The sequence below is a fragment of the Python bivittatus genome, unplaced genomic scaffold (assembly GCF_059951505.1).
Source record: "Python bivittatus isolate LINGU-HERP-01145 unplaced genomic scaffold, Pbiv_v1 ctg000070_np1212, whole genome shotgun sequence".
NCBI classification, from domain to species: Eukaryota; Metazoa; Chordata; class Lepidosauria; order Squamata; family Pythonidae; genus Python; species Python bivittatus.
The window spans coordinates 38,209,741-38,222,432 of NW_028277034.1; the positions used below are offsets into that span (position 1 = coordinate 38,209,741).

Below are 12,692 nucleotides of genomic sequence, written 5' to 3' on the forward strand. Positions count from 1 at the left end.
AAATAGAAGCTAGGCAAGAAAGTCCCAAGAGACTTGGATCAATGTAGATTGGAACTAAGTTTTTATTGGAATATAGGAAAGAAAGTCCTTATAACAAATTGACAGTCTCAGAGTGAATAGGAAAGATGGTATAAAAGTTGTATCCAATTCAGTTTCAGTTCTCTGGGGCTCTTTCTTCATCCTTTTCCTCTATATAGATTGTGGGTCTGCCTGTTTGAATGCTCACTCAACCCATTCACTGAAACCAGTTGCATATTTACATTCTCTACATCTCTGCACTCTGTGATAATTTTGTGTTGTTAATGGAACTCTGACAAGTATAGTGAACAGTATTGGTGTAAACTGGATAAACAGTAGTTGGATTTTATTTCCTTGTCTCTAATTTCTTTGGCTTACTACTTATTACTCTTTTTCTGTGTACTATTTGTTGAGATTCCAAACCTTTAAGGTTAATGTGTTTAAAAATATGTTCAAGTGTTTGAAAATGCACATACTTCTTTTTTTCACAGGAAGTAAGGGTAAACACTGTGCAGTCTTCCAAGTTAGATAAGATCAACAACTTACAAGCAGGTGCAAAAATGCAGGATAATACTCTCAACTATATAGAGATAAAGCTGTTCTTTCCCCACAAGGTCAAATAATAGGAAGCAAAAAGCTGGACTTTGGATACAGAAGTGTTTGGAGTGGGAAGGGGTTGTGTGATCAAAGGTAAATACAGACTTGCACTAAGGAGGCACCAGTGAGGTGCAACAAAGTACTTTGGCACGACCACACTATCAGTGCCTCCTCAAATGTGCATTTTCCTGGAATCATGCAGGAAAAAAGCAGCTTCTTTAGGAGCTAGGGTGCATGCCTATATCCATTCTGGATCATCTTTTCACCTTTGGATCTGAAGTGCAGAACATCCTTCTCTATTACCATACAAAGATGACAACATTTTGCCTTCTAGCAGACATGAAGCTACAAATTTTCTGTGTAAGCCCATGCTTGAAAACAACTTATGCCCACAAGAAGTTGACCATTCCAACTTAATTGTGACTCATTCCCAGATTTAACCATAGGTGGTCAGTGGCTTCTACATGAAAAGGAACAGAGCAGTACTGATAAGGTTGTACCTTCAGCGAACTAAACTTTTTTGGATAGAAGATCCTCTAGGGAAAAAACCCCACTTGATGGCCATAAATAAAATGGCTATAAATTAAGAGGGCTTTTCTTACTGCTGAGTTAAAGTGCTATCCATCCATCCTTGAATCAGCAGAAAACTGCAAGCATAATTGCTCTAATTTGCTGCCCCCATTACTGACCCTGTTCCTGCCTGTTTCAAGTCACTGATTTCCTTTAAGAGTTTCTGTACCATGAAACTACCACTAAATGCTGCTAGCATCAGCTTAAGAGGGGAAACTATTTTAACACCAGTACGGCTGGAAAAAAAATAGGCCTTTCTCAATGGCTGCAGATGAGATGAAGGCAATATCATAGGGATAATTGAGGAAATAGATGCTGTCTGGGCAAGACTGTGCTATGGTTAGGTGAAATGGCATAAAACTAAGAGGAAACAAATATCTGGAAGGTCTCCCCATTCACAACAGATCAGTTTGGATTACAATCTGACTCTTTCATTCTCTGATCACAGTGTCATCTGTCATATCTATCTATCTATCTATCTATCTATCTATCTATCTATCTATCTATCTATCTATCTATCATCTATCTATCTATCTATCTTTATTGCAATTTTAAAAGAAATACAGAAAGAACAGTACATAAAAACAAATTAAAAGAAAAATAGTAATATCCAAAAAACATTAATTAATTAATGTTGGGATTATATTACCAAAAGTAACAAAAAGACTAGCAAATTTCATGTTTTATTTCTACAGGAAATTGGGCAGTAGGAGATTTGAGTATAGATGGTTATCATTCATGTTTGAATTATGCCTCCCTTCATGAAAAAGGGGATAGACCCAAGATTTTTATGCTTATTGGGTGTTGGCAAAGCTGATCACTCTGCCTAGAATGATGGCTCTTTAATAAATTATTTAATTAAATAGGTGATTTAGATGCCAGAATAGAAATCAACAATTTAGACATATAGCTTAATCTTTATAGCAGCTCCAAAATGCTGAAGGCATTGCAAGCATAGTAATACATCCCTTTAGGAATACCAAGAGAAATCTGATTGGGGACTGAATTCTCAATTCAGTTAGACTTATTCTTTCTAAATAGTGTTGTGGATGAGGAGTTCAAATTATCAATCCTTGCTTGTACATTTTGTTCTCGTTGACTTGTTAATCATGGTATATGCTACAAAGCTGGCCTTGCTCTGATAGCATCAGTGGAAAATAATTGTCTTCTTGGTAGGGCCCAAAAGGATCCCTAAAGGCAAAGGTAGTCTTTAGGGCTAACATGGTAGGTGTTTCTGGATCTGCTTGGATGTAATGGAGTATTGGATGTGGGGGATTATCATAGAACAGCTTACCTTGAATGATGACCATTTACTAGGTATTACAGGCAGGAACATATTTTTCAAGCACCTTTATCACTGATCATGATAACATCCTTATTCGGAGCCTAAAAATATTTGTTATAAAAATATAATAGGGCTGGCCACCCCTAGGCACTTCTGTATCGAAGAGTTGGTTTTATCAAGAGTACATTGAAGTAAAAAAGGATCTCATGAAGTTAATCTCCATCCAAATACCATCCAAATACTACTAGATCTGAACTTTAAATATCTTTGGCAAGATAAAAAGAAGGCTGTTCTCCAGGAATTATGGAGGCAATTGATTTCTTCTGTGGAGTCAAGGGAGACAGCCAGTTTTAGGAATTGCTGAATATCAGCTTGGCCTAGGCATACTTTGAGCAACCTATCCGATCCCTAGTAGAAGCCTATTCTCAGTCACTATTACTTCATCCCATTTACTTTTGTTACTGACTGGCTGCAAATCTTAGCCTCTGAAATAAAAAAAATTAAAAAAGGTTGACCAAGTGAAAAGAGAAAAACTATTATATATGCCAGCAGAATCAGTTAAGTTTAATGCTGATTAATGAAGCCTTCCTGGGATCTCTTTTCACATATTTTGAGAAAACTGCCCTCTTTCTAGGCACTGGGGCATAGCCATAATTCCTTTTTTTTTTTTTTTTTAAGGGACAAGGCTGACTCTACTATTAGCTGGCCCATTAGTCTTCTGAATATAAGCTGCCTAGAGTCTGACTGGATTAAAGTAATTAATTAATTCCATATATGAACAATTACATTCTATGCTTGGCACTCCAGTTGGAAATTATGAGAGTGGCTGGATTAAGAAAATATATTACAGGAGGAACCAGTTAGATTCACAATTGTCTGTCCACTTCTGACCAGAGACTTGCATTACAAAATTGGCCAAAAACTATCCCACCAGACAAAAAATGCACTATGTTGATTTCAGGGTTGCTTGTGATAGATCTTGGTAAAAATCCTATAGAGAAAAACATAAGGGTTCATCAATAAATTGGTAGTTACTCTTATTCCTATATCAATTACATGACCTGAGGATGAGCTCTAATCTGCAAAGTCAATTCCTTCTTCTAATACAGAGAGACTTAAAGAGGGTTATATCTTCTCAGTTTGTATGTTAATGGATTAGTTAAGTTTTTACAGAGCAGTACCACTAAGCCCTGAAATTAGCCAGTTCATATCTTATTATGCACTGATGATGCCATGGTCCTACCACAGTCTTCTATTTGTCTTAAGGATTCCTTAAACAGTACAGTGCTGCTCCTCGCATTTTAATCAGTTACAAAAGTGCAGCAATTATGGCTTTGCTAAAAAAACCCTGAAGATACATAAAAAAAGTATTAATGATAATTATATTAATACATTTAGAAGTCTTAAATACCTAGATATGATATTTCATTGCTGTCAGAAGTAAAAAGGCTTGGTTAATTATGTGAAGCCAAAGAAGTGCATTTTGTGTTTTTTTTCACTTTAAAGAAGATGATTTTGTAGCAGCAGCTATGATTAAAATTGTTTCTGGTAAACCCCATCCCATTCTAACACTGAAGGTGTTACCTAGCCAGGTAATGAAATGTTTTCAAGAAAAGAACCAAGCTGAGAGAACCCCAAGGACTCCACACCATCACTGGTATAGGTGGACATCCTGTTCTGACTCAGCACAATACGGTACATTTTAAAATAAGGCATTCTTAGCAGATGTGAAGACCACATCTTCACATCCAATATAATTTTTTGTTTTATGTTTATTTTCAGCCTTAGTCTAATTAAGTGACCATTAGAAGTAGCCATTCGATATAAGGATATCTTTCCTGTATGACTTTAGTGTGAATGCAACTTTGAACTGCATTGTAAATAAGAATGATAAGATGTGGCATTTTTCCCTTTAAAAATTAAAAAGTACTATTTGTATAACACACATTCTTCAGTTTTATACTAATAAATTGTTTCATCCGGGCCTAGGGCCAGTGAGGAAAGAGACTAGCTGTGCCAGGAATATTCAGGTTGAAATAAATCAGGTGCAGTTAGTAAAACAGGTTAAAGAAAATAAGAATATAACAAGGCAGGTCAGTGTGAACCAAGTTATGGTAACTCAAGTCTAATGAAGTAGTTCACATCAAAATAAGTCAAGTTGGGATAAATCAGTAAATAACAAATCCAATCAAGGTGAGTCAATTTCTCACTTGCATAGTTACATCTGGTTCCTGTGAGCAATGATCAGGACCTTGGATAGTTCCCAGTGGGTTCTGCTAGCTGAATGATAGAAAGATGCCTCATTGAAGAACCAGAATCATCTTAAATATTGGAAAAGGCCAACAGGAACTGACCTTTCACTGGCTCCACCCCTGTCCTAAAAGCTGTCTGCAATCCTTAATAGCCTGTGGCTGATTAGTACTTTAGAAGAAGAGATGCTACCGAAAATACTGCTAATCAGGAGACAGCCATGCCTTCAGAGTATAGAAGGAGGTTCAAGAGGTATTGATAACCTGCAAATTATTCAAATCTGAAGCTTCAAGAGCTGGGTGGGAGCTGAATGCAAAGAATATGACTTCTAGTTTGCTAATTTTTGGTATCTTGTTGAATACAGTAATCTCCAATTTGCTTTTTCTCTTGCTTTCCTCCAGTTGTTTTTCTTTTGCTTGTCATTTAGAATTACATTTTGAAAATACACATGGGCAAAGTAATTTTCACATACTGCTAATAAGAGTTAAGTGAACCATAATAGTTTCCATTCAGTACTGACTCACAAAAAACATGTTATTTCTATATAATGAAAGCAGGAAATAACTGCAGATCATCAGGAGGAGCAATGAAATCTTATGACTGGAATAGATATCCACTAGAGGAAAAAGTGAGATCATCAGGATCATTTTCATTGAATTAATATATTAACTTATGTCTCCAGAGGCCCTTCCTTTTTATAATGTACTAGCTCATTGTGATTATTTTCTATCTTTTTAAACAAATTAACTGTTCACATGTATATAACATCATAGTCTAAAGATTTGAATAAAGATATGCAGAAAGAATACTTTGAACTGGGATGAAGTATTATCTACTAAAGATAAATAGCAAAACCTCCCAAAGCACTTTCCCATGGACTATAATAGAGATTAAAAATATTCCTTTGAGGCTTTAAAGCTGAATTTGGCAATTTGGAATCAATTATGCAAACTGAACACTAACACATATATTTGCTTAATTTTATGTCATTTTGCTTCTACTCATTGTGGAGAAGAATTAAATGCCATGAAAACTGCTCTGCCTCTTTTCTATGAACTATATTCTTTCTAGTTTCTTCATCCTTATAAAATGTTAAGCACAGAGGAGGCACAGGAACACACATGTCACCTCTATCCCTCCATGCTTAATTTTTCTGGGTTAACATGGAGGTAAGGTCTGAAGGGAGTCTGTAATTACATTTGGCCAAAGCTGATGACAGTTCTTCATTTATTTGAAGCTCTAACTATAACCCAGTTTTCTATCAATATATGGAACTGAAGTGCTAGAAGCAAATGAAAGCAAATAGCTCAGTTTTAAACACAGTTAAAACTATAATTAGAAAAATAAGCAGTACCATCATTCTCAACTCAGCAGACGACGCCCACGTGTTGGAATCGAAAGAAACGTGATTGCATCCTCATCTGTGTTCCTCTAGGTAATGGACATATATCTTCATGCAGTGTGGAAATCAGTGTTGCAGTTTCTCAAAAAGTTTACTTCCTCTGCAAAAGAGGCTGCTGTTTTCTTTCCTATTCTTCAAAGGCTTGATAATTTCTGTTGGTGGTAATTTTGAACTGACTTTATTATTGGAAATGGTAGAAGATGTTCCTGCTGATTCTGGTTTATTCACAGATCTTTCCATCTCTCTGAAGCCTCTCTGTCTCTTTGTCTCTCTAGAAAAACACCATGGGAAGAATTCCTCATTTCTTCCCTTGGGATCTAATGGAAATGTGGGCAGCCAGGGAGGCTGCAGACTGATGGTGATGGTTTTACAGGAAACTAGAAAATAGACATATGTACTGCTTGACCAGTTTATAACTGAATCGGCACAATTATAAAAATATAATTTGTGGGATGGTTCCCCCTCCCTTTTTTTTAATAGGTGAAAGAAAATATCAAGATGAAAACTAGGCTGAGAACAAAACTTTCAGTGAACAAAACTTATAAACACTTTAAACATCTGTATTCAATATATGTACCAAGAATAATATTGTTATACTGTACATGAAGCTAGTCTATTAAGGAAAAATATTTAGGATAACTGTAGATTTTCTTAAGACTACTTGATGGCTGGATTAAGTGAAAAACATTTTTTTACGTTTTAATTACCACTAATCCAATGAAGGAAAAATGCACTTTTGTTTTCAAATGGATTGGCCTCACAATCTTAGCAGCTATCGACAGGAATCAAATTTATTTCTTATATTTCATTAATTTATATACTCTTCTCTATTGGGGAAAAATAAAAGCAAATTCTCTTCTATCACACACTGAATGAGAATTGGTATTCTAAAATATTACAAAATTTTCTATTCTGGACTGTGAATTCTACCTCTGGAAGTTCAGCCACACTCAAATGACAGGTTCACCTAGGAGACAATAAACAATAAAGTAATCCATGGAGAAATGAATAATCATGGGGAACTTGAATAATAATAATCATCCATGGAGAACTTAATAAGGTACCTTACCAAGACATTAGCATAAATAAACCCCTTTGTTCAAAGCTTTAAAGAAGCTGTGTCTTTTGTAAAGCCCATGTAGCTGTTTTAAAAAATGTCCCAGCTGTCTCTACATGTATATGTACCCAAAGCTAGTTGGCTTTGTGATAGTCCCAGTGGAAATGTCTGCACATGTACACACATGCTGAGATAGCCAAGGACAACTTGCAAAGCAGTCATATGAAACTAACCAAAAAAAAGAAAAGAAAAGACTGCTTTCATGTTTCAAAGAGAGTTGTTTCATTTGCACTAACACTGTGCAAAGCATCTCTTCTGAATGTTTTGCACAACTCTGTTGGAAATGTGTCTGTCTTTTTAACTGGCATTGGTAAAGGGGCTAGTAGTATGATCTCAGTTCAGTGTTTAAAGATGGAATGTATGTCATTAATGGTTTAAGTATGTTGTTGACTTTTCCTCTATTAGATTAAGAGAGAAAGAGGTTTCATGCAGCTGATTGTTTTAAAATACTTTGCAGAGATCTCAAGGAAAAGCTTTTTAGGCACTCTCTTTGGAAAATTCTCTCATTTTCTGCCATAACAAGTTCTTCTTGGACCATTCCTCTAGAATTATTATGTGCCAGCCATGTTATGAAGAGGCATAGACATAAAATGAAGAAAGAACCTCCCCAAATAGTGTCTAAAATTGTGCTAGTAATCCCAAAGGCTTTGAAGGAACCATAACAATTTCTCAGAGGAAATTGTAAAGTCATAAGAAAAAGCCAGAAATCCGGGATGCAAGCAGCAGCCGGTCTGTGGTAAAATGAAGCCATTCATTTTCCACTTTGAAATGCTAGCAATAACAACACGTGGCTTTGTTGAAAAAGAGCTTTGCGGAGCTCAAGAGCAGCAGAAGGTATTACAGAATTGGCTTATTCACACTTCTTGTGTACAAATATCTTTTTCTGATAAAAACTCTCTTTCTATAGCTTTTTTCAACATTTTACAGTCAAGTAAACTAAATGAACAACATCTAACAAGCCTGCCCCCTATTTTGATTATATAGCACTGCTGCCACGTCAGCCTACCATTAGCTTCCATTGTGATGGAATATGTTGACAAAGTCACCATCAGTCAGTTGCAAAAGGCAGCTTTACTTGGAGCAGCTTATATCCTGCAATGATACCTTTAACACCATCAAACAACAACTTCTGCCTATCCCAGGTCCTTGGGAAGGACTCGATAGCTGGACAAAAATGCCAAGTCCAGTCTAAACCTCTGGCTGACTCTGTGACCAACAATAATAATAATAATATATTATGACTGTCCACTCCAAAAGACTCTAATGTTTTTAATAATTTTTATTGAAAAAATTATTCATTTACAAAGAAAAAATTATCTTTGTAAAAATACAAAGATCAAAAACCTACACAAACTAAGAAAATAGAAAAAAGAAAACAGAATAAAAGGTGCAGAGAAAAAGAAAAAATAATAAAGAAAAAAGATAAATAGAAAAGAAGAAATGACTTCCCCTTCCAAGACAAGTACTTCAGTAACTTAGCACCTTCTCTGACATTTCAACAAAAGATCTCTTCTTCCTATATCTCATCTTTTATCAATAAACAAATTATAAAGCCTCATCGCTCAGTCCTAATCAGCAAAAGTCCATTAACAGTTACCAGAAGTAATAACACATACTGGTAACCACTTTTATTCCTGTCACCCCATTCTCACTGCTTTAAATAAGAGGGAATTTGTTATACAGCTCCTATCTGAAATAGTTGCCAGCATGTCAAGTTATTACCTGGAATCCCATAAAACTTTGATCATGCAAACCTCAAACTGATTATTCCTGAGGAATGTAGTCCTCAATGAGAAAAGGTTCCCCAATATTTAAAGAATTAACCTTAATCAAATAAATCAGTTTTATATTCCTTTACTTTTAACATAGTAACTTATCACTTTCTCTAAAAATTCAGCAAAAAAAAAAAAATTCCCATTTCTTATCTCTTATCTATAAACAAATCTTTAAAGCCTCATCATTCAGTCCTACTAAAAAAAAAAAAAGGTCCATTAAGATCTACCAGAAACAACAGCAAATATATTTTAACCTTGATCAAATAAACCCAGTCTTAATCAAATAAGCCAACTTTGTATTCCTTTCCTTTCCTTTTAACACCATAACTTATAACTTTCTCTAAAAATACAGCAAAAAAATCTCTTCTTCCCATATCTATAAACAAATCTTTAAAACTTCATCATTCAGTCCTGATTGAGAAAAGCCCATTAAAAGCTACTAGAAAGAACTTCATATATATTTTAACCTTGATCAAATAAGCCAACTTTATATTCCTTCTTTTTGCTTTCAAAAATCTTGATGTTTATTCCCTTTAAATAGTATCCCAAAAACTGATCTTTTCATTTTCTCTTTGTCTTTTCTCAGGTATTCCTTCATAAGTGTAACATTCCCGAGATAAGAAAGTTGTCCAAGTCACTCTTCTGATTTATTATTTGTGTGTTCCTTTTAGTTATTAAGACATCAGCCAGTTTCAGTTGTAAATCCAGTGTAACATCTTTTTCCATATCATTCTTGTAACTTGTCATTTTTAAATCCAAATCCAAAACAACCAGATTCTCAATTATATCCTCTTCTATCTCCTTTTTAAAATTCATTTTTATGGTAGCAGGCAATCTTAAGAGAAATTTCTGAGTGCATTCCCAAATATCCTTAAATTCTTCCAAAGTTAAAATATTTTTCTCCATTCTGTATCAGTGGGTGCTTTAATTACAGTCTTTAGCTCTTTCTGATTGCCTCTAGTGTTCAGCCTTCAGAGTCTCCTCTTACCATGTTTTTCTCTAATCCACAACCTTTTCTGATGGGAAGATTTCTTACACTTCAATTCAGAATGATCATATATTTTAACTAGGATTTTAAACAACCAGCAAGATTTCAATTTTCTAATCACCCTTTTGCGGTTTATTTCAAAATAAAAAAGTTTTAAGTCCTTAAACTTACATGAAATTTCTTTTGCTGAGGGTTGAAGGAGAATCACCTGGTGTGATGATTCTGGAGGTTCTTAATATCCAAACAGCAGTTAACAAGCAACTTCCAGAAGTGATTAAGAAAGGAAGTGGGCAAACCCAGTGTCCGTTTGGAAGCTCTGAACTATGGCTTTCCCCCAGCTCCCAGAGCTCTAAAACCTGCTTTATGGTCTCCTCATGGGGAGCCTCTGTATGGAGTGGACAAATAGTGGACAAACCGTTTGCTAGCTTCTCATTCTGCTGTGGTCATCTTCAGTCCATCATTGCTTCCTCTGAAGTCCCAAAAGACTCTACTATTGTAACAGGATCTGTATTCTTAAACTTTGTAAATTTCTGTGACGTGACATGGCCAACAGTGATATGCTTGAAAATTGCAATGGTGATTTCAGTGAAAAGAATGAAATCAATACTGTCAATTTCAAAGCTACGTTTTGACTGAGAAATGGAATCACTTTCAATTAAGTTGCCATTGCTTCAGTATTTTTTCAACTGTTTAATTCAGTGTACCAACTATATGTGCATAGGTTCATTCATGGGGTTATGAATTATGAGATTTCACTAGATCTTGGGTTGGCATAAACACAATGCTTGAATCTTAAGATGCTTTTGTGAATGGAAAACACTACTCACAGAGGGCAAGATTATTACATTTTTCTATTAACCTTCCACTGCAGACTTCCTTGTGCCCAATCCTATGTTCTTCCAGAAGGCCCTTCTACCCCAAGAAAAGTATTTTGCAAAGTAGAGTGGTACCTCAGTTCACGAACTTAATCTGTTCCACGATTCTGGTCATGACCCAAATAAAATTTCCCCCATAAGGTTCAATGTAAATAAGGTTAATCCGTTCTGAACCATATGTATTTTTTTTTAACCACAAAAATATGAAACAAAGTACAGTACAGTACACGATGAAGAGAGAGAACACTAACCTTGCTTGAGGTGACACCAAAAAGCTTCTCAGCAAGTGTCTGTCTGCAACCGCGATCTCGCCTAGAGGAAGCCACAACCACATGTCAGAGCGGGGAAGATGGCCACAGGTCGTGTTCATCACCCGATGCGGAGTTCGCGAATGGAAGCAAAATTTTGTGAATGCTGCTGTTCGCGAACCAAATTGTTCGTGAACAGAAGCGTTCATGAACCGAGGTATTACTGTATCAGGTCAGTAATTACCCAGAACACCTGTGTCAAGCAATGGCATCTGGAAGAGGGGTTTGCCACCTTATAGAACAATGTATGCTCTGTGCTTATGTAAAGATATGAAAAGCATCTGAGAAATTAATTAATTTGGAGAAGTTTGAAGCAGCACCAAGCAGCAGCTGATTCTCTTAAATTCAGCATCAATGGACCGATTGTTGGGACACTGACAATCTAGACCTCTCCAGATAAGGCACAGTAAAAAATCCTAGAATGGAAAGATAAGATTTTTCATGATGTTTTCTTTTTGTCTCATAAAATACTTTTTTTAAAAAAGGAAACTAATCTATAGACAGAGATGCCTACTTATTTGTAATATCTTTATTTTTTACACTCCTGGTAATTTTTCTGCTGTCTTATATTAAGAAGTGCCTTCACGGGATTCTGAAAGCAAGATGGCTCTCATGCCAAATTTGCAAGGTCAAAGGGGCTGCAGTAAATTTCCTTGAGTGCTTTAACTGTAGGTTTTATTTTATTTACTTATTTACCAAATCATGGCTCCTTAGAGAAGGAAAGATTTATGGGAGAGTAATAAGATGCATTTTTCTCTAAACATACCAAAGAAGGTAAATGTTGCAGCTTAACTGATTATGAATGCTGAGATTCAGTTTTAACCAAAGGACCATGAATACAGTGGCATGTGAGGTTCTCACATTTTGCCATGGGAAAAATTGACTTTTGTTTTATTTATTTGTCTGTTTATTCCCACAGTTGAGTCCTATAAGATATAATATTTACTTTTTTGTAATCTGCTCATCTGAATATTAAAGGGAAAGATTCAAATGATGCATATTATTAGCAATAGAGGAAATGATCCAACTAACCCTACTTCTTGATTCTACCTCTATGATAGTCTTCTAATACACAGAAAATTTATAATTTATGTGCTATCAGTTATGGCAAATAATGATTGGAAAACCATAAATCTAGGAGTTTTGGTATCATTGAATACTGACAAGTATGAAAACCCTTCATGTGGGTATCTGAAATTATGCCTGCACTATCACTTGTTTTGACTTTTACAAGGTGTTGTTAACTCATTATGACATTCTTTGCCCACAGGCTTATCCTTGCACTAATGATAAAGAATGTGAAGTTGGGAAGTACTGCCATAGTCCCCATCAAGCTACATCTGCCTGCATGGTTTGTAGAAGGAAGAAAAAACGTTGCCACAGAGATGGCATGTGCTGTCCTGGAAACCGCTGTAACAATGGTATTTACATTGCTCTTACTTTAAAAAAACACATGAATAGTGTAAAGTATTTTAGTGATTGATCCTTATATTTGTTCTTCAAGACT

At 35.5% G+C, this 12,692-nt stretch overlaps 1 protein-coding gene across 1 annotated transcript in view; it reads left to right on the top strand.

Annotated features, from left to right (window-relative positions):
• The window catches only part of DKK2 (dickkopf Wnt signaling pathway inhibitor 2), a 60,721-nt gene that overhangs the window by 40,981 nt on the left and 7,048 nt on the right, over window positions 1–12,692 (top strand). Inside the window, exon 2 of the mRNA XM_025168922.2 lies at window positions 12,456–12,606. Coding sequence (XP_025024690.1) covers window positions 12,456–12,606 — 151 coding nt within the window. The remainder of the gene's footprint in view (window positions 1–12,455; window positions 12,607–12,692) is intronic.